This window comes from Manihot esculenta, chromosome 15 (assembly GCF_001659605.2).
Source record: "Manihot esculenta cultivar AM560-2 chromosome 15, M.esculenta_v8, whole genome shotgun sequence".
Lineage (NCBI taxonomy): Eukaryota > Viridiplantae > Streptophyta > Magnoliopsida > Malpighiales > Euphorbiaceae > Manihot > Manihot esculenta.
Window position 1 is genome coordinate 2,000,008 of NC_035175.2, and position 25,080 is coordinate 2,025,087.

Below are 25,080 nucleotides of genomic sequence, written 5' to 3' on the forward strand. Positions count from 1 at the left end.
TTTATGATGTGAAACGGTATCGTCTAAAATATATAAATAATTTAAATTTTATAATTTATGTATTCATATATATCTATGATGCAAGACTAGGAATTTCAGAATATAAATAGATCTAGAAACTAGTTGGAGATTTTTTTAAAAATAATTTTTTTCCTCCACCCTCTTATTTTAGTGAAATATTTCCAATACACAAAGAAAACCTTGCCCAAACAGAGAAACCTCCCATGGCGTTGAAGGTTAAAAAGAAAGCCAACCCAAAACCCAATATTTCAGAAGAAAATCTTATCCTTCAGCATGGCTCGGCCCATGAGGGCGTTGGATAGAAGCAGCCATTAAGAGCCTTACCGACTAATCTACCCATTGTCGAAGTCCAGGAAGTAGCAGGCCTTTGTATTTATAATGGACATAAGTAGACAAAACTAGAAACAGAAATCACATAAAACAAAGAGGCGAGCCTAGAATATCCCACCCGTCCATGCGGGTTCCACTGGACCCTCCCTCATCTTGTAGATGCTGACACACACCTACACTACACGCACCCATGCACGTGACCATGACATGACTCTTGAGTCCATCACACTGCACACTTCGCTTTCCCTTCTATTTTAGTTACACAACACGTTTGCCATTTCCCAATAATACTGTTTTATTAGCACAAAAGTATCGAAATAAATAATACAAGAAAAATATTGCTATTTAGTCTATTTAACACTTTTATAAATACACTCATTAGTCTATTTTTAAATATTCAATTATTTAGTTCATATTTTTTAAATATTAGATATTTAGTCTATTCATTTATTTATATTGTTATTAATATATTAAATAATTGAAATGCCTTTTTATATTTAATATAATTATTTAATTATTATAATTTCAAAATTATAACTATTTGGTTTTTAAAATTATAATTATTCAATTTAAAATGATAATTTTTTTAGTTGTTGCAATCTTGATAATTCTTCCATTATTTATGTGGATATTTAATTCTTTTATCTACAATATGTCATTGATTATTCAAATTGAACTCTTCATTTAGTGCTATGTCTTTTAATAAAATATATTAAATATTCATTATTTGAAAAAAAAACTAATTAATATATTTGAAAATAAATAAATTAAATAATTAAAATTACTAAATTATAGAAACTAAATATTCTCTTTATTTTATAATTTTTATTTATTTATTTTTAATTATATTAAAATTATTTTTTTTAATTACAATAATATATGAATTAATTATTATATTTTTATTTTTATTTTTTTTTAAAAATTAAATATTTTTTAATATTCAATAAAATTTAATATATATAAAATAATTATAATTAAAAATTAATAAAAAATAAAATAAATAAAAGAATATGAGACGGAAATAATAATTATTATTAATTTGTTAACATTACTGCCGCTACGTAGAAGCTCGCATAAAAAGATTACATGTAAGTTTAGGTGTATGATATAATTTAGATTTAGAATTCATGGGAATTAATTAATAAATTTGTATTATTGATAAATAAAAAAAGAAGGAAAAAATTGGAAGTGTGAAATGCAATGTGCGACCATTTCAAAGCGAGTTTCTCGCAAATCAGGAAGCAATCTCTATTCTGTAGAGAGACAAGAAGAGAGAGAAAGAGACGACTATGGCGATGCTGCTGCTAGAGAGCATTGTCGGTGTCCTGCTCCTTATGCTGCTTTTGATCCTCATCCTCATCTTCGTCGCCTGTAAACCATGGCGCTTCTTCTTCTTCTCCTCCCGTTCTCGCACTGTCAAGGTACTCCCACCTTCTAATTTCTAGTTCAATCCAATTCTATTTTCTCCTTCTCTTCATCTTCTATACTTAGGTTTTCGATCGTCTAGTTTTCTATTAAACTATTGGATATAATGTGATGTCTTGTTTGGTTGGTAAGAAATCCTTGTAAACGAGACAGGAGTTATAGACTGGCCGATTTGTTTGCTCTTCAATCGTATATATAGTAATTTGAATTAAAACAAAATGCGCTATCATGAAGGCGGGGCGAGGGTTTTAGTTTTATTCAATCTTCCCGGTGATTGCATCGGGACATTGATTTTCCGCTAACTTCTTCCCATTATTGTCCTTTGAATTTGATTTTTAATTGTTATTATTGATTTTCATTGTTTGGCTGATTTTGAGGTGAATGATTAAACTAGGTTTCATCCACACTTGTACTTGCAAATCGTCATTAGTTTAAGGAGACTTTGGTGAATTAATCCATATCTCTATGCAATTAATTGATCGCATCTCAGGTGCAATGTCGTAAAGAATATATGCATCATGCAGAAATTTTTCGTTGTTGTCCTGGTCGTTGTCTAGTTTTGGGCATAAGGGATGTTAAATTCTGCTTCAACGATGGGATTTGAGATCGGCATTAATTAGTATATTACAATTCATGAATTAACTTCTTTTTATAACTGACAGCTCGTTGATTTCCGTGGAAATATTTTTTATACACAAATTATAGCAACAGACGGGTGAATATTTTTGAGAAATTTTGATTAGAGGGTAGTTGTTCCATTTGTGACCCAGAGGTCACGGGTTCAACCACAAAAACTGCCTTGTTGCAAAGCAGGTTAAGTCTGTGTACATCAGCTCTTCCCAGAGTGTGAGATGTTTCGTGCATTGGGTCACCCTCTCTCTGCCTATGTTTGGTGGCTCATAAACTCAGTTACGTGGTAAAAGGTGAAAGTAAGGAATTGAATTCAAGAAATCTTAACCCTATGTAACAAGTGCTTGGCAATTTTTATTCAATATTTATTGAGAATCTTCAAGGCAAGTAACTGCTTCTGCAGTAGTCAAGCGGCCAAATGGCTTAATGTTAACTACATTTGTATCAAGCATAGTATTTCTCAGAAGCTTCCTGGCACTCATCCAAAGTGATTTCAATATTTTAGTTGCAATTTCTGCTACTTTGGAGATGCTTTGGCACATACTCTACATATATAGATTATTTGTTATAGAACTTTATAGTTTTAAAAGGCAAAATATATTTCTGTATAAGATATTTGCCTTATCCATAGTGTGCTCATTATGGATTTAAGAATTTCTGTTTGTTCTTTAAATATAGACACTGATAGAACTAGTAATTTTCCATGTATTTCTATGTATCATTTATCACACCTTCTCCTAACATCCTCCTTTTTAGGTTGGTGATTTAGATAGGCCCCTTATTTCTGATGAGGTGGAAAGCAGTGAAGTTACAAGAAATTATGACCTAGAGGGAGCATGTTATCAAAATGAAGGGCCATTGCACTTGTCCAGACCAGTGGGACTTGTTCATAAACAGAGGCTTCCTTCTGGATCACCCCGTTCATTCCAAGGTATTGTGTTTACTTCTTGTATATTTCAGGGTGAGATTATGCTGTTAATTTATATTTGTATTTTACTTGTTGAGAAATCAATTTTCTCTTTCCTTTTTAATTTTTTCTTCCAGGAGATAGTTTGGTTTTAGATGTAGTTTCAGAACCTTTGGAGGATATTTCAGTTGGGCAAACGCTTAAGCGCATATCTCTGACTGAGCATGTAGCTGAAGTGCAGACACAGATTATACAGGAAGATCAAAGTCCTATCTTGGGACCGGGTCTGGAAAAAGATACCTTTCAGGAATCTGTGCCCAAGGTTATCACTGAACAAAGTAATTTCTTGTCTTTTCACTAGTCTGAAGGAGGCTAATTCTTTGAAGCTAGTTTTATTTCTCGAATATGAAAAACATGTTATCATATTTTTCTGTTAGAAGTGCAGGAAGCTGCCTATCTTTGGAGGTCATTTCTGGTCCTTCTCGTGGACTTCATTGTTCTATACAGTCAGCAAGTTCTTCACGGCTTCCATTGACCCTTGGAAGAGTTTCTAGTGACTTGCTGTTAAAGGACTCAGAGGTATCTGGAAAGCATGCGATGATTAACTGGAATATGGATGTAAGTTCCTGATAGCTACACCAGTCTGATTTGATTTTGTGCTCTTGGCTATGTGTTGAGCAGGGATAATAATGGACATTTGTTGTCATTTCAGAAGAAAACATGGGAGCTGGTAGACATGGGCAGCCTAAATGGAACGCTTTTAAATTCACGGTCTATCAATCATCCAGATTCTGGAAGCAGGCACTGGGGTGACCCAGTTGAGCTAACAAACGGAGACATAATAACCCTTGGCACAACCTCAAATATATATGTAAGTTTATCAAGTAATTTATTGACATGTGTGAATTTATATTTTGTTAACAGATTTTTTAGGCAATTTTAATTGTCCACAGTAGGCTGAATTATTTTTCTGGAATCATGAATTCTAAATATACCTCATACCTAATGAAGCTTTTCTCTTAGTTTACGAGATTCAAACATTTCTTGATACTAAACTCAGGATGCATAAGTTTCTTTCTCAAAAAAAAAAGTTATTTTTTGTGCACACAAGCGTGGCTTATTATATTCTTTTTTTTGGGCATTTCTTTCATGTTGATAGATAAATACTTTTACCAAAACCTAGCAGAACTAGTAACATGACATGACCTTTTGTTTCAAAATTACAGTTGTTGTCACGTTTATTAATTGATGCCTTCATGTATATAATGATTCTGGCAGGTCCATGTTACATCAAAATCTGAGAACGAGACGCCTTTTGCTGTAGGTGTGGCATCAGATCCTATGGCTTTACGTCGAGGAGGAAAGAAGCTTCCAATGGAAGATGTGTGCTATTATCATTGGCCCCTTCCAGGCATTGACAAGGTTTTGAATTTATTGGTTCTGCATTGAAACAAATATGTAATGTGCTTCTTGAAAGAAAAACTAAACAACCTAAGTCCCTATGCAGTTTGGAGTGTTTGGTATTTGCGATGGCCATGGTGGAGTAGCAGCAGCCGATGCTGCTAGCAAGTTAGTATTCTATACTCAGTTTATAGATTTATTTTGCTGCATAATGAATCTCACTTTGTTTTCTATGATAGCAGAACAATGGGAACAAACATTGTTAAGCGTCATTGTTGCTATTTGTCTGAAAAGGTCACTGCAATTTGGTTGTGATTTGTTCAAAGTTGTTCTCGATTAGAAACTTTTCTTTTATGTCTGACTCTCTAATGTTTTTTCCTATCATATGCATCATAATGTGAATAATTAGATGTTATGCATTGGGTGCTTAGGAATAAGCTTCATCTAATTTAATATTCATTACCATCATCCATTTTCTTATTCATTCTTGTGATTTGATTGGGTAATTGCGTAATTATTGATTGACCATCTTTTTTACTGCAGACTGCTTCCTGAGAAGGTTGCCAGTATTTTGTCAGATTCACTAACAAGGGAGAGGGTGTTATCACATTGTGATGCTTCAGAAGTTCTCAGAGTTGCATTTTCTCAAACAGAAGCTTCCATGAATAACTATTATGAGGTTTTCCTTTGGTCCTTCTTAATCTGTTAGTTGTCATCTATCGTGTGCAGTTGTGCAAGTCTTAATTGAAATTTCATATTAATTTAATAAAAGAGAGCAGCAACTCAACCAAGCCACATAATGCCACTTTGATGAATTCTTATTATTCATGAACAAAAATCTTAACAAACATTTAAAAAATAGAACTATCCAACCTTTATGAATATACATTTATGTTTGTAGGGTCTGAGGTTCAACTCCTGACTAATCATGGTTGAACTCTAGAGTGCCCTGTTGAAAAAGCAGTCTGCTTCTTTCCTTTTCTTTACTATGCTATTGTTTTCAATTGAAACGTCCCAATGTGAAGATAATCCTCTTCCTTTTATTTTTTGGCACATTCAATTTTATTGCATATTGCAACACTCCATTAACCAAGGCATAGCTTCATTTCACTATTTTAGATTAAATAACACAAAATAGATATTAAAAAAAAAAGTGAGTCAAAATATAACAACGCTGTGCCATTGTTGTACTTGTGCTGAGAAAAAAGATGCCTAGGCTGTAAAGTTGTGCACCTCAGTTATACAACCTGCCTACCATGTGGTCTTGTGCCTTGTGTATGAGGGCTACACCATTTAAGGCACTTGGATGCACCCTTAACATCCATTAGGGATACCACAAATCAGTTAGCTAAAAGGTTTTACAATATTGCGGATTGTGGAAATTGTTCAATCTGGTTGGCATGATAGCTTGAATTCAGAGCACCATGTTATGTGTAGATTTTGCTCCTGATAGCTGTTAGTTTTATACTGTCTACTGAATTTTTTTTTTCGGGTTCATTTTAATATGCAATTTGGAGTATTATACATTTTTTTACAGGCAGTGCCATAGAATTTATTATAGTTATTCTGATTCATTCTAATAAATTGTTGTGATTTCGGAGATGTACAGTTTTAACATCAACAATAAATTCCCTGCAGGGTTGTACTGCAACGGTGCTTCTGGTTTGGGTTGATGATGATGAAAATTTCTTTGCTCAGTGTGCCAATCTTGGGGATTCAGCTTGTGTTATGAAGTATGCCGTAGATTCTAATTTTGTATTTCTCTATGTTGTTAGGATATATTAAAAAAACATGATCCAAAATGGAAACTGAGGTAGTTTCTGGTAGACAAACTGGCTGATTTTTGTTGGGCTGTATCGTCTTCTCTCAGAGTGACCATGAGCTGTTAGTGTTCAACTGTTAGTTGTGGAAAATAGGCATTGTGAGTTGCATAAACTGTTAAGTTTAATACAATATATGGCTCATAAAAACCGTTACTAGTTTAGAACTACTATTACATGGATTACCTATGGCATTTCCACATTGTTGTCCTACTTGTCATTTGCTAATATTTCCTTATTGTCAAATGTCATATCCATATGGCCATCTAGAATGATACAGTTTCTATCATAAGTGTCTTTAATATCCATATTTACAGCTGGATGTGATTTTCAGTGTTGATGGGAAGCCAATTAAGATGACGGCAGACCATAGATTAACCAGTTATTCTGAAAGACTTCGAATCAGTGAAATAGGAGAACCATTGAAAGATGGGGAAACACGACTCTGTGGTAAGGAAAGAAGGGGGAGGGGGACTTTGTACCACTAATTTTGGAAGAAAATCAGTCACTAAATTGATGACTTTCTATTCTCTCTCCTGTTTCAGGCTTGAACCTTGCTCGTATGCTTGGAGACAAATTTCTGAAACAACAAGATGCCCGATTCAGTTCAGAACCCTACATTAGTGAAGCTGTACATATACATCGAGCAAGTAGCACCTTTGTACTGTTGGCAAGGTGATTTTGTTTGACAGCGATACTGACATTATCGGCACTAACTATCTGTTGTATGTTTTTGATGTATTGAATCATTCTCCTTGACCTCCTTTGGAGGTTTAAGCGGCTACATGTATATATAATGGGGCTATCTATTGTCTACTTTATTATTTATATTGTTTTCAGAAATTTTATTCTGGATTGCATAAAATTGCAGTGATGGCTTTTGGGATGTCATTAGTGTCAAGAAGGCAGTTCAGCTTGTGCTTCAGGTGAATCTTCTTCTGTTAAAACTGTTAACATCTGTCATGTATTTCTATAAAGTTTTCTTTCCATGATATTCTATCAAATTTGGAACTTTATCTGCACAGACAAGGGAGAGATACGCTACAGATGGGGAAAATCCTGCTGAGAGGGTTGCTAATTTTTTGTTGAGTGAGGCTAGAACATTGCGAACGAAGGATAACACCTCCATAATTTTCTTGGATTTTGACAGCAAATCTAGAATATCTTCTTGTAAACTTGTATCTTAATATAAATTATGAGTTTTCAGTAGACAATCATGATTTCTTTTCAACTTTTTTGGCTTCTTTGTTGTCTGCATTAGTATTCTGCTTTCGATGCCAGTCAGATAGTTCTCAGTATGGATGTAAACGAATTAAACTGTTCGTGAGCTATTCGAGACTCGACTCGATAAAAGTTCGATTAAACTAACAAGTCGAATTCGAGCTCACTTTTTAGGCTCATTTAATAAATGAAACTGAATTTGAATTTAGCAGTATTCGACTCGTTTAGGCTCGCGAGTGTAATGACCCGGGATTTTGGACCGCTACCTGCGCTAGGTTTCAGATCGACTTAAGGTCGCCAGAGTTCGTAGCGAGCCTACTATACATTATGTGTACCTAATAAAATCTCATACATGATCACACGATATAACAAAAACTTAAACATTTCATGAACCAAGGCTTGGCCTGTGCATGTAACAAAACTGTAAACGTAAAACTCATAGTAGAGCCCTCATCAAATGCTCCAGTATGGTAAATATCACATGCCTCAAACTTAGTTCAAACATAAACTTGTACATAAAATCTTTACATAAAGATCATAAAAATAGGGATTACAAGGTCAAAAATTAGGTAAGGCACAATTTTACAACTATAAAATAATAAATGTTCACATCTATACTATTACAAAGGCTATACCAGCAACTCAGCTGACTTCCCCGAACTAACTCTGACCCTGCAAACCTGGGGTTAGGAGAAAGGGATAAGCTACAAGAGCCTAGTGAGCAGAACATAAAAACAGTTTAATAAACATATGATCGTGTGAAATGCGTCACAACACAAACAATTCACATCAAGATGGACTTGTCACCAGTAACCCTCTACATATTCCAATAATGTCCGGCCCTCAACGGGAGCTCCTAATGACTTCCTCTTAAACATAACATAACATATTTATAATGCCAGGGGTGTAGAATGGGTCTCGACCTGGACTTTCTCTTACATATTGCCAGGGGCATAGAATGGTCCTCGACTTGGATTTTCGTATCATATCATATTATATCATACTCGAGGACTAGTGGGTCATCCAATATCCATCCACATCAACAGTAAATTATGCAATGCATCATATTTGTGAATTCTAATGCAGAACAACCTAATACATATACATGGCATTTGTGATGCATGAGTATGCTTAAAAAGTTTGATTTCTTTAAAATAATAGATCAGTTCAGTTCTACTCACCTCTGGCTGATGTTCGCCTAAAACTGACGCAGTTATTTCACTGCAGGTCTCTACGGTCTCCCAGGTCCAATCCTACACAGATGGACTCAAATGAGAGACCAACATAACCTTTACAAGACTCTAAACAACTCTCCAAAAACCCCTCTAAAATATACCAAAGCATGCATACAAAAAAAGCGGAGAAAGGCTGGGCAGGGGACTTTCGGCGGCAAATTTGGCGGCCGAAGGTCCCTCACAGATCTGAAAGTCCCTGACTTTCGGGGGCAGGTTCGACGGCCTAAACTCCACACAAATCCGAAAGTCAGGGACTTTCGGGGGCAGGTTCGGCGGCCTAAACCTAACACAGATCCGAAGGTTGGAACCTTCGGAAGCGGGTTGAGCGGCCAAAAGGCTGTCTCCACAAACAGGTTCGGTAGCCGAACCTTGCTTCGGCGGCCGAACCTGGGTTCTCCAGCAAGGCAGAACCCGATTCTGCCATATGCACAAAGCCACCAAACACTCCGATACTCACACCCAACTACTCATAAACATTCATTATCAACCTAACTCAAACTCTAAAACTTTAGATTTAACCATTTCATGCATTAACAACCCTTAGCCCCTTCTTAAAACTTATTTAAAACATGGAAAAAATAAAGATCTAAACTTACCTCTTGGAGATTTAAAGGTGCAGCAATCCAAACTTGGAGATGAGAGAAAATCGATCTCCGGAGGTCTCTAAGGTTTAAAACTTAGATTCAAACTCAAATATTCAAAAACAAAAAAAAACTCATGAATTTTCTGAAAAATTTAAAGGAATTTTAACAAGAGCATCAAAGAGAGGGCATGGACCTTCCTCTACCAGAAAATGGAGAGAAAGCTCTCCCATTTTCGAGCTGTAGGCCTCTTATAGGTGGTAGGAGAAACCATCTTCGGCGGCCGAACAAGAAGGTCTAGTGGCGGCATGAAGGAACCACCTTCGGCGGCCGAACTTGAAGGTTTGGCGGCCGAACCTGGGGTTTGCTCGAAAAAATTTCCTTTTTCTTTTCTCAAGATTAAAATTAAAAAATTCAAATTCATTTTATGAAAACCTTAATTTTACCTTCTAAGAGATTCCAGCTTCGAGATTTCGAATTCGAACAGGGATTCCATCGGAAGATTGGAATTTCAACGCCAGAATTTAGCCTGGTATTACATTCTTCCCCCCTTAAGAACATTCGTCCCTGAATGTTCAACAAGCAAACAAGCAAACACAAACATCAAGAAAACACATGAAAACATATAATACTTACTTTAAAAGAGATAGGGGTACTGCTTAAGCATGGACTCCCGTGTAATACCCGGCTAGACTCCGGTATCGGAATTCCTACCGTTCGGTGGAATCTCGGGTGTCGGAGACCTCTAGAAGGGTAAAATCATATTTTTATAAAATGTTTTAATGTGTTTTATGTTTTTAATCAAGAAAGAAATGAGTTTTTGCATGAAAATAGCCTTGGAGGAAAACTCAGGATCGGCCGCCGAACATGCATGCCTTCGGGAGCGCTATTAGGCCCCCGAAAGCATAAGTGAGGAAAGTCCAGGTTCGGCCGCCGAACATGGCATGCATGCGGAGGCACGTTCGGCTCCCGAATGTGGCCTGGCCAGCCACCTATAAAGGGATCCCTTAGCCGAAAACGGGCGAGCTTTTCCCCCATTTTCGGCCAAGGTGAGCTCTCCGCCACCCCTCACTGATCTTGAGTTTCTTCTTTCAAATCTTTCACGATTTTCACTAGTTTTCACTTTGTTTTGAAGATTTTTAAGCAAAAAAAACAAGTTTTGAGCTTGGAGACCCAAGGAGCTAAATCTCTCCCAACTCCAAGTTAGATCGCCTCTACTCCCGATCTTCAAGAGGTAAGAGTCGATCTCTAGCTTATGATGTGTTTTAAACAAGTTTTATACAAGTTTATGGAGTAGAAATGCATATTTAGGTTGTTTTGAGTTTATGGGTTTAATGTGTGTTCATGAGCAATGTGGGTATGTTTGATGTGTTGTAGTTGGGGGTTTAGGCTAGTTTGAGACCCCTATGAACTTGTATGCTTGTTTGTGTATGATTGGGAGTGTTGTAGAATAGGTTTATGCATATTTGAAAGGTTTGGGAGGTGTTTGTGCATGTTGGAGCTGAGTTTCTGCCACTTTGGAGAAACTCAGGTTCGGCCGCCGAAGGAACTTTCGGCCACCGAACCCGCTTGTGGAGGCAGCCTTCGGCTGCCGAAGCCTGCCCCCGAAAGAGGACTTTCGTCTCTGGAGGGCAGTTTCGGCCGCCGAAAGTGCCGCCGAACATGCATGAGTTTCGCCTCTGTCTGGGAGTTTCGGCCGCCGAAGGTGCCGCTGAACCTGCCTGACTTTCGGCTCTGGAGGGACTTTCGGTCGCCGAACCTGCCGCCGAAAGTGCCCTGTCCAGCCCTCCTTTGCATGTTTTTCTATGATTGTTTCATGATGTTCTAGGGGGTTTTTGGGGAGTAGTTTAGAGTTATGTTCATATATGTTTGGTCCCTCATTTGAGTCCACCTGTGTAGGTTCGGACCCGAGGAACCAAGGACCCCTGCAGTGAGTCAGCTGCCCCAGTGTCTGGTCAGAGCTATCCAGAGGTGAGTGGAATAACTCATTACGTTTTAAAGCAAATAATGGACTTTTAGCATGATTCACGCATCATTAATGCCATGAGATATACTAGGTTGTTTGCATTAGAATTCACGAATATGTTGCATTGCATATTTTGTTGTTGATGTGGATGAACGTTGGATGATCCATAGCCCTCGACCTATGATGTGACGATATGATATGTACGGTATGGAAAGGAAAGACCAGTGGGACCCATTCTACGTTCGCTGGCACTATGTAAGAGAAAGACCAGGACCCATTCTACGTTCTGGCACATTGGAATGTTATGTTATGCTATGTAAGGGAAAGACCAGGACCCATTCTACGTTCTGGCACTATTGGATATGTAGAAGGCTACTGGTGACAAGTTCATCCTTGATGTGATATGTTTGTGATGTGATGCATTCCTTAAAGGCATGAAATGTTAAAATAATGTTTTTATTTATTCTGCTCACTGGGCTCTAGTAGCTCACCCCTCTCCCTTATCCCCCAGGTTTGCAGGTACGGGCTAGGCAGAGAAGTCGAGATGAATGAAGTCATGTGTATGTAATAGATAGAATGTGGACATGATAAATTGTAAAATGATGTAAAGTTATGAACAGCTATGTTATGTAAAAATGATATTGAGGTTTAGAAGTTGTGCTTGACCGAGTTTGTATAGAAATCCCTTTTGTAAACATGATCTATGTTTTATGATGTTATGTTCCACCAAGCTTGTATATGATGAGATGCCCCATTGGAGCATTTGATGAGAGCTCTAGTGTGGGGTTTATGTTTATGTATATGTTTATGGGCATGCACAGGTTGAGCTTGGTAAAAGAAAAGTTCAAAATTTTATGTATGTTGTTGATCATGTATGGGATTAAACATGTTTTCAGGTTGTATGTCAGGCTTGCTACGGGTCCCGGCGGCCTTAAGCCGACCTGGATCCTAGCGCCGGTAGCGGTCCGATTTTCGGGTCGTTACAGAATGGTATCAGAGCCCTAGGTTCATATGGTCGGACCTAGAGTGTCGGGCTCATAGATGTTATAGAAGGTCAAGCACAATAGGAAAGATCATGTCCACTAGGATAGGATGTGGAGTCCTGTCTTGTTTGATGATGTGAAATGCCATGATTATATACATGTGCATTAATGCTATGATATGAATGATATGTATGTGATGCAGGTTCATGTGTTTCCACCTGAACCATGTGATGCTGATGTTTTTAGTGTTGTGTACTATTTTTCAGAAAACAGGATGAGAGGGACTCGTCGATCTGCAAGATTGACTGGAGTACCACCTGAGGATGAGGGCACGAGCGCCCGTCCTCCTGCATTGCCTAGGGCAATGTCATGTAGATCAAGCAGAGAAAGAGTGTCAAGGGACCCTAGAAGGTCTTTTGATGCTAGCAGAAGGGGGACAGATAGAGGAGGAAGTTCTTCAGATGTGAGAGAGGTTATGGAAGATGATCAGAGGAGGGATAGGAATCTGGATGTCAGCATGTCGGAAGAAGGGACAGGGGAGTCACAGGGAGGCGCTCAGGCCTCGGGGTATGGTTTTCCACCCCATTATCCACCCTTCCCACAGGGTTCAGGGTATCCGATGGGAGGCACATCGGATTACTCCAGCTTTAACCCCTACCCTACCTACATGCCTTATCCACCCTACCCACAGTACCCAGCTTATCCACCCTCACCCTTCTATCCTAACCCGGCAAACCCCACCTCGAGGAATGCTGCACCCCCACCTCCACCACCTACAGAACCAACAGCCCCAATTGCTCAACCTTCTAGACCTAGCTCAGCCGGTGGGAGCAAGGTAAAGATGACAGATTACCTTAAGCTGGTTGCTCCCAAATACAAGTCAGGGGATGATCCCTTTGAGTACCTGAGGGTAGTGAAGACGATAACTGATGAGCTAGGGGCAGATGACAGTAGGACCATTCAGATGGCAGGGTTCACTTTAAAGTGCAAAAAAGCACGGGAATAGTTCAAGTGTTATGTGGACCCAAGACTAGACGGCATGACATGGGAAGAATTTGCAAATGAGTTTGCTGGATGGGCTTTTCCAGACAGTTCCAGAGAACTGAAGATGATTGAGTTTGAGCAGCTGAGGCAGACAGAACACATGAGTGTAGAGGAGTACACGGATAAATTCTTGGAGCTATTGCCTTTTTCAGGGCAAGCTCTAGATACAGATTCGAAGAAAGCCAAGAGATATGTTATGAAACTGCATTCTAGGTACTCCTCTTTGATTCAATCAGTTGAGAGGGAAAGTTTCCACACTATGGTGGATATGGGCCGAAGGATGGAGGCTAGTGCTATAATTGAGGGGTCAGTGAAGCAGTCAGTGACCCAGTCTTCAGGAGTTAAGACCCCAGGCAGAGGAGGGCCCGGTCCCTCTTCTCAGAGCTCAGGTAGCAAGAAGTGGAGTAACACCACCAAGAAGCTGAAGAAGAACAAGTTCTGGAGTAAGTTGAAGTCCGGTCTGAGATTAGGCGGTGGCTCGAGCTCAGGCTCAGATGGTACAGAATGCCTAAGGTGTGGGAAGCCATACAAGGGAGTGTGTCGAGCTAGGACTAATGCATGTTTCAGATGTGGACAGGAGGGACACATGGCTCGGGAGTGTCCTAGAGCACCTTTTATGGGCCAGCCCCAGCAGACAGCTTCTGGTAGTGTGGCACAGCCAGCAGCTCCAGCCACAACTCAGGGCAGTGGCAGAGGTAGAGGGAGAGGGGCAACCTCTTCTTCTGGTTCCCGCGGTGAAGGTCTATCAGCTTCAGCCAGGATCTTCACCATGACACAACAGGAGGCTAACACATCCAACACCGTGGTGTCAGGTAATCTCATCATTGGGTGTTCTGATGTGTATGCATTAATGGACCCGGGTGCATCTCATTCTTTTATTGCTCCGAGAGCCGTTGAGAGGTTGGGTCTGATGGTCTCTGGGTTAGAGTGTCCCCTATGGGTCAGTAGACCCAAGTGTGACCCGTCAGTGGCAGAGTCAGTCTGCCAGTACAGTCCAGTTTTTATTGAGGGAAGATGCCTCTCCGCCGACCTTGTGGTTCTAGATTTGACAGATTTTGACGTCATTCTAGGGATGGATTGGCTATCTACCCATGGTGCTACCTTGGACTGCAGAGACAAGGTAGTCAGGTTCAGAGATCAGAACGGGTCAGAGGTCATCTTCAGAGGAGACAAGAGGGGTACACCTAGAGGTCTAATATCAGCTCTTCAGGCTCGTAGGTTGCTTAGGAAGGGATGTCAGGGGTATTTGGCTCATGTGAGAGAGCTAGATAGTCAGATCAGGGAGCCAGCCTCAGTGCCAGTTGTCAGAGAATTTCAGGATGTCTTCCCAGACGAGCTGCCAGGTTTACCACCTGCTAGGGAGATAGAGTTCGAGATAGAATTGATGCCTGGAACTAGACCGATCTCTATTCCTCCCTACAAGATAGCTCCAGCTGAGTTGAAGGAATTGAAAGAACAGTTGCAAGAGCTGGTAGAAAAGGGCTTCATCCGACAGAGTACCTCACCTTGGGGTGCTCCAGTCTTGTTTGTGAGAAAGAAGGATGGATCCCTTAGACTTTGTATCGACTACAGGCAGTTGAACAAAGTCACTACCAAGAATAGGTACCCTTTGCCAAGGATCGATGATCTATTCGACCAGTTAGCAGGAGCGGGTTATTTTTCCAAAATAGATCTGAGGTCCGGGTACCATCAGTTGAGGATTAGAGAAGAGGATGTGCCAAAGACAGCTTTCAGAACCAGATATGGGCATTTTGAGTTTCTTGTAATGCCGTTCGGGTTAACCAACGCCCCTGCAGCATTCATGGATCTCATGAACAGAGTGTTTAGCCAATACCTGGATCACTTTGTTATTGTCTTCATAGATGATATCTTAGTGTATTCCAGGAATGCAGAGGAGCATGCCCATCATCTGAGGTTGGTTCTACAGACCTTGAGGGAACATGGCTTGTATGCCAAGTTCTCCAAGTGTGAGTTCTGGCTGAGGAGCATCTCTTTCTTGGGGCATGTAGTGTCAGAAAATGGGATAGAGGTGGACCCCAAGAAGATAGAAGCTGTGGCTAACTGGCCTAGACCCACTTCAGTGACAGAGATTAGAAGTTTCTTGGGTTTGGCAGGTTACTACAGGAGGTTCGTTCAGGACTTCTCAAAAATTGCAGCTCCTCTGACCAGACTAACCAGGAAGAATCAGAAGTTTGTGTGGACTGACCAGTGCGAAGAGAGTTTTGAAGAGCTTAAGAAGAGGTTAACGTCAGCACCAGTGTTAGGTTTGCCAGCTAGCAATGAGGATTTCACAGTTTTCTGTGATGCATCCCGAGTGGGATTGGGTTGTGTGTTAATGCAGAATGAAAGGGTGATTGCTTATGTTTCTAGACAGCTGAAGAAGCATGAGTTGAATTACCCCACACATGACCTGGAGATGGCAGCAGTAATCTTTGCACTCAAGATGTGGAGGCACTACCTCTATGGGGTTAAATGTGAGATCTTCACAGATCATAAGAGCCTGCAGTACATCCTGAGTCAAAGAGATTTGAATTTGAGACAGAGAAGATGGGTAGAGCTGCTGAGTGATTATGATTGCAAGATTCAGTACCATCCGGGTAAGGCGAACGTTGTGGTGGACGCCTTAAGCCGGAAATCACTTGGCAGTTTATCCCACATATCAGCAGAGAGGAGGCCGGTGGTGAAGGAGTTTTACAAGCTCGTTAGCGAAGGTCTACAGTTGGAGTTGTCTGGTACAGGTGCTTTGTTTGCCCAGATGAGAGTGGCACCCGTGTTTCTGGAGCAGGTGGCTCAGAAACAGCATGAGGACCCAGAGTTAGTAAAGATTGCCAGGACTGTTCAGTCAGGCAAAGATAGTGAGTTCAGATTCGACAGCAAGGGGATCCTCCGCTATGGGATCCTCCGCTATGGGAGCAGATTGTGTGTACCAGATGACGTAGGACTAAAAGGAGACATTATGAGAGAGGTTCAGAATGCAAGATACAACGTTCACCCCAGAGCCACCAAGATGTATTAAGATCTGAAGAAGGTTTATTGGTGGCCAGCTATGAAGAGAGAAGTGGCACAGTTTGTGTCAGCCTGCGAAGTGTGTCAGAGGGTGAAGCTGCAACATCAGAAGCCGGCTGAAATGCTTAACCCGCTACCTATTCTAGAGTGGAAATGGGAGAATATAGCTATGGACTTCGTAGTGGGGTTACCGGCGACGTCCAACAGATTGGACTCCATATGGGTGATTGTGGACAGACTCACCAAGTCTGCTCACTTCATCCCTGTCAGGAGTGGCTATTCTGTGGACAAGTTGGCGCAGGTGTATGTTGAGGAGATCGTCAGGCTGCATGGGGTTCCTGTTTCAATAGTGTCCGATCGAGGGCCCCAGTTCACCTCCAGGTTTTGGCGGAGTCTGCAGAATGCTATGGGTACCAGGTTGGATTTTAGCACTGCTTTCCATCCACAGACGGACGGACAATCAGAAAGGACCATCCAGACAATAGAAGATATGCTCAGAATGTGTGTGCTGGACTTTGGCGGGTCTTGGAGGCAACATCTACCTTTGGTGGAGTTTGCCTACAATAACAGCCATCATGCTAGCATCGGGATGGCTCCATATGAAGCTTTGTATGGGAGGAAGTGCAGATCACCGGTTTGCTGGGAAGAGGTTGGAGAAAAGGCCTTGGTGGGGCCTGAGCTAGTAGAAATCACCAGTAGGGTGGTACCCATAATCAGAGAAAGGATCAAGACTGCTGCAAGCAGACATAAGAGTTATGCAGACATCCGCAGAAGGCAAGTAGAGTTTCAGGAGGGGGATCTGGTATTGCTCAAGGTGTCTCCTATGAAAGGAGTGGTTCGCTTTGGGAAGAAAGGTAAACTAGCCCCACGATACATCGGACCCTTTGAAATCTTGCAAAAGATAGGGAATGTGTCGTACAAGCTGGATTTACCTGCTTCAATGGAAAGAATCCATCCGATTTTCCATGTTTTCATGTTGAGGAAGTTCGTGTCAGATCCGGGCAAGGTTCTTAGTGAGCCTGATGTGGAGATCCAAGAAGATCTCACCTATGTTGAACAGCCAATACGGATCATAGACACCCAGATCAGGAAGCTGAGAAACAAGGAAATCCCGATGGTGAAAGTCCTGTGGAACCACCACAATTTGGAAGAATGCACGTGGGAGACACGGGAGTCCATGCTCCAGCAATACCCTTATCTTTTCTAAGGTTAGTTCCTTGTGAGTTTTATGTGCTTTGTATGCATGTTATGTGTATGCCATGCTATGTATTGTTTGGTGAACATTCGGGGACGAATGTTCTTAAGGGGGGGAGAATGTAATACCCGGCTAGACTCCGGTATCAGAATTCCTACCATCCTGTGGAATCTCGGGTGTCGGAGACCTCTAGAAGGGTAAAACCATGTTTTTATAAAATATTTTAATGTGTTTTATGTTTTTAATCAAGAAAGAAATGAGTTTTTGCATGAAAATAGCCTTGGAGGAAAACTCAGGTTCGGCCGCCGAACATGCATGCCTTCGGGAGCGCTATTAGGCCCCCGAAAGCATAAGTGAGGGAAGTCCAGGTTCGGCCGCCGAACCTCATGTTCGGCCGCCGAACATGGCATGCATGCGGAGGCACGTTCGGCTCCCGAATGTGGCCTGGCCAGCCACCTATAAAGGGGTTCCTTAGCCGAAAACGGGCGAGCTTTTCCCCCATTTTCGGCCAAGGTGAGCTCTCCGCCGCCCCTCACCGATCTTGAGTTTCTTCTTTCAAATCTTTCACGATTTTCACTAGTTTTCACTTTGTTTTGAAGATTTTTGAGCAAAAAAAACAAGTTTTGAGCTTGGAGACCCAAGGAGCTAAATCTCTCCCAAGTCCAAGTTAGATCGCCTCTACTCCCGATCTTCAAGAGGTAAGAGTCGATCTCTAGCTTATGATGTGTTTTAAACAAGTTTTATACAAGTTTATGGAGTAGAAATGCATGTTTAGGTTGTTTTGAGTTTATGGGTTTAATGTGTGTTCATGAGCAATGTGGGTATGTTTGATGTGTTGTAGTTGGGGGTTTAGGCTAGTTTGAGACCCCTATGAACTTGTCTGCTTGTTTATGTATGATTAGGAGTGTTGTAGAATAGGTTTATGCATGTTTGAAAGGTTTGGGAGGTGTTTGTGCATGTTGGAGCTGAGTTTCTGCCACTTTGGAGAAACTCAGGTTCGGCCGCCGAAGGAACTTTCGGCCGCCGAACCCGCTTGTGGAGGCAGCCTTCAGCTGTCGAAGCCTGCCCCCGAAAGAGGACTTTCGTCTCTGGAGGGCAGTTTCGGCCGCCGAAAGTGCCGCCGAACATGCATGAGTTTCGCCTCTGTCTGGGAGTTTCGGCCGCCGAAGGTGCCGCTGAACCTGCCTGACTTTCGGCTCTGGAGGGACTTTCGGTCGCCGAACCTGCCGCCGAAAGTGCCCTGTCCAGCCCTCCTTTGCATGTTTTTCTATGATTGTTTCATGATGTTCTAGGGGGTTTTTGGGGAGTAGTTTAGAGTTATGTTCATATATGTTTGGTCCCTCATTTGAGTCCACCTGTGTAGGTTCGGACCCGAGGAACCAAGGACCCCTGCAGTGAGTCAGCTGCCCCAGTGTCTGGTCAGAGCTATCCAGAGGTGAGTGGAATAACTCATTACGTTTTAAAGTAAATAATGGACTTTTAGCATGATTCACGCATCATTAATGCCATGAGATATACTAGGTTGTTTGCATTAGAATTCACGAATATGTTGCATTGCATATTTTGTTGTTGATGTGGATGAACGTTGGATGATCCATAGCCCTCGACCTATGATGTGACGATATGATATGTACGGTATGGAAAGGAAAGACCAGTGGGACCCATTCTACGTTCGCTGGCACTATGTAAGAGAAAGACCAGGACCCATTCTACGTTCTGTCACATTGGAATGTTATGTTATGCTATGTAAGGGAAAGACCAGGACCCATTCTACGTTCTGGCACTATTGGATATGTAGAGGGCTACTGGTGACAAGTTCATCCTTGATGTGATATGTTTGTGATGTGATGCATTCCATAAAGGCATGAAATGTTAAAATAATGTTTTTATTTATTCTGCTCACTGGGCTCTAGTAGCTCACCCCTCTCCCTAATCCCCCAGGTTTGCAGGTACGGGCTAGGCAGAGAAGTCGAGATGAATGAAGTCATGTGTATGTAATAGATAGAATGTGGACATGATAAATTGTAAAATGATGTAAAGTTATGAACAGCTATGTTATGTAAAAATGATATTGAGGTTTAGAAGTTGTGCTTGACCGAATTTGTATAGAAATCCCTTTTGTAAACATGATCTATGTTTTATGATGTTATGTTCCACCAAGCTTGTGTATGATGAGATGCCTCATTGGAGCATTTGATGAGAGCTCCAGTGCTCCAGTGTGGGGTTTATGTTTATGTATATGTTTATGGGCATGCACAGGTTGAGCTTGGTAAAAGAAAAGTTCAAAATTTTATGTATGTTGTTGATCATGTATGAGATTAAACATGTTTTCAGGTTGTATGTCAGGCTTGCTACGGGTCCCGGCGGCCTTAAGCCGACCTGGATCCTAGCGCCGGTAGCGGTCCGATTTTCGGGTCGTTACATCCCGGGTCTCCCAAGTGCACTCTTCCATGTTGTGGTGATTCCAAAGACCTTTCACCATCGCGATTTCCTTGTTCCTTAGCTTTCTGATCTACGTGTCTACGATCCGAACTGGCTGCTCAATATAGGTGAGATCTTCTAGGATCTCCACATCATGTTTATTAAGAACCTTGCCCGGATCTGACACGAATTTCTATAACATAGAAACATGAAAAACCAGATGGATCATCTCCATAAAAGCAGGTAAATCTAACTTGTAAGATACATTCCCAATCCTTTGTAGGATTTCAAAGGACCCGGTGTACCTTGGAGCTAGTTTACCTTTCTTTCCAAAACGAATCACCCCCTTCATAGGGGACACCTTAAGCAACACCATATCTCCCTCCTGGAAAACAACTTGTCATCTTCGGACGTCTACGTAGCTTTTCTGTCTACTTATAGCAGTTCTGAATCTCTCTCTGATAATAGGTACTACACTGCTGGTGATCTCTACTAATTCTGGCCCTGCTAAAGCCCTTTCTCCCATTTATTCCCAGCAGACGGGTGACCTGCACTTCCTCCCATATAAAGCTTCATAAGGAGCCATCCCAATGCTAACATGGTAACTGTTATTATAGGCAAACTCTACTAATGGTAGATGTTGCTTCCAAGAACCACCAAAGTCTAGCACACACATTCTTAACATGTCTTCTATAGTTTGGATGGTCCTCTCCGACTGTCCATCAGTCTGTGGATGTAAGGGGTGCTAAAGTCCAGCCTCGTGCCCATAGCATTTTGCAGACTCTGCCAAAACCTGGAGGTAAACTGGGGTCCCCTATCTGACACTATCGAAACTGGAGCCCTATGCAGCTTGACAATCTCTTCCACATATACCTGCGCCAACTTGTCCACAGAGTAACCACTCCTGACAGGAATAAAGTGAGCAGATTTGGTCAATTTGTCCACTATTACCCATATAGAGTCTAGTTTGTTGGACGTCGCTGGTAATCCCACCACGAAATCCATCGCCACGTGTTTCCATTTCCACTTTGGAATCGGTAGTGGGTTGAACATCCCAGTTGGCTTCTGATGTTCTAACTTTACCCTCTGACATATCTCGCAGGCGGACACAAACTGAGCCACTTTCCTCTTCATAGCTGGCCACCAATAAACTCTCTTCAGATCCTGATACATTTTGGTGGCCCTAGGGTGAACACTGTACCTGGCATTATGAGCCTCTCTCATAATGTCTCCTTTCAAGCTTACGTCATCTAGTATACATAATCTATTTTCGTAACGGAGGATCCCTTTGTTGTCGAATCTAAAATCACCATTTTTGCATGTCTGAACAGTTCTCGCTATTTTCACCAACTTGGGGTCCTCGTGCTGTTTCTGTGCTACTTGCTCCAGAAACACAGGCGTCACTTTCATTTGAGCTACTAATGCACCGGTACCAGACAACTCTAACTGTAAACCCTCGCTAATGAGCCTGTAAAATTCTCTCACCACCGGTCTTCTCTCTACTGAGATATGGGATAAACTGCAAAGTGATTTCCGGCTGAGAGCATCTGCCACCACATTTGCCTTACCCGGATGATACTGGATTTTGCAATCGTAATCACTAAACAGTTCTACCCATCTTCTCTACCTTAGGTTCAACTCTTTCTAACTCAAGATGAATTGCAAACTCTTATGATCTGTAAAGATCTCACAATTTACCCTATACAGGTAATGCCTCCACATCTTGAGTGCAAAAATCATAGCTACCATCTCTAGATCGTGTGTAGGATAATTTAACTCGTGCTTCTTCAACTGTCTAGAAGCATAAGCAATTACCCTCTCATTCTGCATCAACACACAACCTAGTCCCACTCGGGATGCATCACAAAACACTGTGAAATCCTCATTACTTGTAGGCAGAGCTAACACTGGTGCTGACGTCAGTCTTCTCTTTATTTCTTCAAAATTTTCCTCACACTGATCTGACTAGACAAACTTCTTATTTTTCTTAGTCAACCTGGTCATAGGAGCAACAATTTTAGAGAAATCCTGGACAAACCTCTTGTAGTAACCTGCCAAACCCAAAAAGCTTTTATCTCTGTCACTGTAGTGGGTTTGGACTAGTTAGCTACAACTTCTACTTTTTTAGGGTCCACCTCTATTCCCTTTTCTGACACTACATGCCCCAAGAAAGAGATACTCCTCAACCAGAACTCACATTTAGAAAACTTGACATATAAGTCGTGTTCTCTCAAAGTCTACAACACAATCCTCAAATGATGGGCATGCTGTTATTGTATATGCCCTAGGCTATTATCTTGGACCTTTTTGTATGTCGTTTTGGTTATTAATAAAAGAGGTTTTTATCATTATTATTTGTTTGCATGTTACATAATAATGATTATCATCCCTGGTTACTTATTATTATGTTGATAATAATAAAATATAACTGGTATGATTATTGATTGATAATCATGAGATGATTATGTATATGTTGATATAATTCAATAATCATAAATACGTGTTGGAGAACAAAGTATTGGATGGACCCGCATTGAGATCACTATATGGGTCATTGTCATAAGTGAATCTCAAAGTAGTTATGTCTTAATCCTTTGACTTGAGATTGTCATAGTTTCCAACATAAGGACTATTATGTTTTGACATAACCAAACGTTGTCTTTAATCGGACAATCATAAAGGTTATAATTGAGTATAATAGAAATTATGTAGAGGATAATAAACAATCAAGATAAGATTTGTCCCTCTCTATGAGAGAGATATCTTCTTGGCCCCTCGATAAGTGAGACTGAGAAATGCATGACCGTGCTCAAATGAATTGATAGTGTGATCAATATCATTTGAATTTATCAGTCTACTTAGAGATTGAGAAATCATAAGTTTGAACATTATAAGTTTGACATTGACCATGACTTATGTTCAAACTAGATATCGTGTGACAAAAGGATTAATACATGTTCTATTTAATAGGTTTTATCGGACTATTGATCCTCATATTAGTTGGGTAGTCATAATGTCTTGCTAGAGGCCACTTATGACTTATAGGTCTTGTTGGACTGGGCCTATTGCCAATTAATGTGAGCCTATTGGGTCACACACAAGAACGTTATTGATGTGCTATATTAATGGGCTAAAAGCCCATTAGTATAATTAATAATAATAAAGTGTTATTATTATTAATATTAATTAATAATAATAAAGTGTTATTATTATTAATTATTAATTATTATAAGATAATAATATTTAAAAGATCTGCAGTCCATCTGTAACTGTTACAGATAAATGACTCTATCACATAAATAAGTGGGTCGCGCGCCGGTGGGCCGCGCACCGGTGGTTCACCCGCCGATGAGTTGTGCGACGGTGGGGCGGCGGCGGCGGCCAGAGCCTCTCTGGCCGCCTCTTCCTGAGGAAGAAGATGCCCTATTTACAAATCTGGAATTAAAAAAAATAATAAATAAATAAATTTGAGAAAATAAATTATTTTCTTTTAGTCTTTTAAATCATATTTATTTAATTTTTAAATTAGATTTAAATGACTATATTTTATTGTCATATGTTAGTATGAGATACTATGCATTATTGTATATATATATATATATGTATATAGAATGCTATAATATATATATGCAAGACAAAATAATTATAAGAAAATAAATTACTTTATTTTAGTATTTAAATCAAATTTAAATGACTATGTAAAATAATTTTATTTTAATTTTTATTATTTTGTTATACATTAGTATGAGATACTATGCATGATAGTCTATATATATGTATGCATATTGGATGTTATAATATATATATATATGCAAGACAAAATAATTAAAATTAAAATTGAACTCTCACTCTAAAATTTTAAGTTTTAATGCCACCCATATATTAAACACCTATCAAGACTAAGATCACCAAAATGCAGGTTTTGCCAAAGCAAAGTGCATTAGGTTATCCTAGTAAGATAGGATGAGTAATTGAAACAGCCGGGTCCGAACTGGCCTAAATAACTTTTGAACCCACTTTCCACTTGGTCCAAAATGGTTAACCCAAGTTATTTAGTAGTTTCGTACTAGCTATTATATTCAATTTCAATTCCTTATCATCTCCCGATGTGGGACGGATTTGCGCCGCAAATCCGCAAGCAAGCAGGTCACCGTTACATTCTGTAACGACCCGGAAATCGATACCCCTCTGTAACGGCCCGACCCGCTACCGGCGCTAGGATCCAGATCGGCTTAAGACCGCCGGGACCCGTAGCAAGCCAAACATACCTCCTATCACCTGGTCAAATCCCATACATGATCAAAACTTAAACATAAAAACTGTAACATCTGATGTAAATACCGAACTTGACCTGTATGCAACATAACTGGAAACATAAAGAACCCCCTACTAGAGCCCTCAAAAAAACTCTAGCTGGATCAACATAACATACATCAAGCTGGGATCACATCCAAAGAACTAGAACCTAACCTGTGCATGCATCAAACCAAAAATATAAAACCTCCACTAGAGTCCTCATCAAACTCTAGCGTGGTAAACAACACATGCCACAAGTTTAGTTCAAACACAACTCAACATTAACCCATAACATACATCATGTACTAAACAGGGACTAACCAAGTCTTAGGGCCAAGCACAGCACTAATCCATAAACATAACTCTACTTTACTTGCATTACATTACATTATATTACATTATCTTGCAATACATTATATCAGTTTACATTACATGTCCACACTAAAACACTAATCTATTACATAAGCATAACCTTAACTCTTGAGACTTCCTGATCGACCTTCTACCTGCAACACTGGGGTTAGGGAAGAGGGATGAGCTAAAAAGCCCAGTGAGTAGAAACAAAGAAAACAATTCATTAATTACATGCTTTCATGAA

The 25,080-nt window shown here is 40.4% G+C and overlaps 1 protein-coding gene across 1 annotated transcript; it reads left to right on the top strand.

Moving 5' to 3' along the window:
* Positions 1-1,532: 1,532 nt before the first annotated feature.
* On the top strand, positions 1,533-7,765 carry LOC110600912 (protein phosphatase 2C 70). Its single transcript, XM_021737833.2, has 13 exons — positions 1,533-1,772; positions 3,163-3,337; positions 3,451-3,651; positions 3,759-3,931; positions 4,026-4,184; positions 4,592-4,735; positions 4,821-4,882; positions 5,258-5,393; positions 6,353-6,447; positions 6,869-6,984; positions 7,080-7,209; positions 7,406-7,460; positions 7,560-7,765. The coding sequence occupies exons 1-13, from the start codon at positions 1,641-1,643 to the stop codon at positions 7,719-7,721; spliced, it is 1,740 nt and encodes a 579-aa protein (XP_021593525.1). The 5' UTR covers positions 1,533-1,640; the 3' UTR covers positions 7,722-7,765.
* The last annotated feature ends 17,315 nt before the right edge of the window (positions 7,766-25,080 follow it).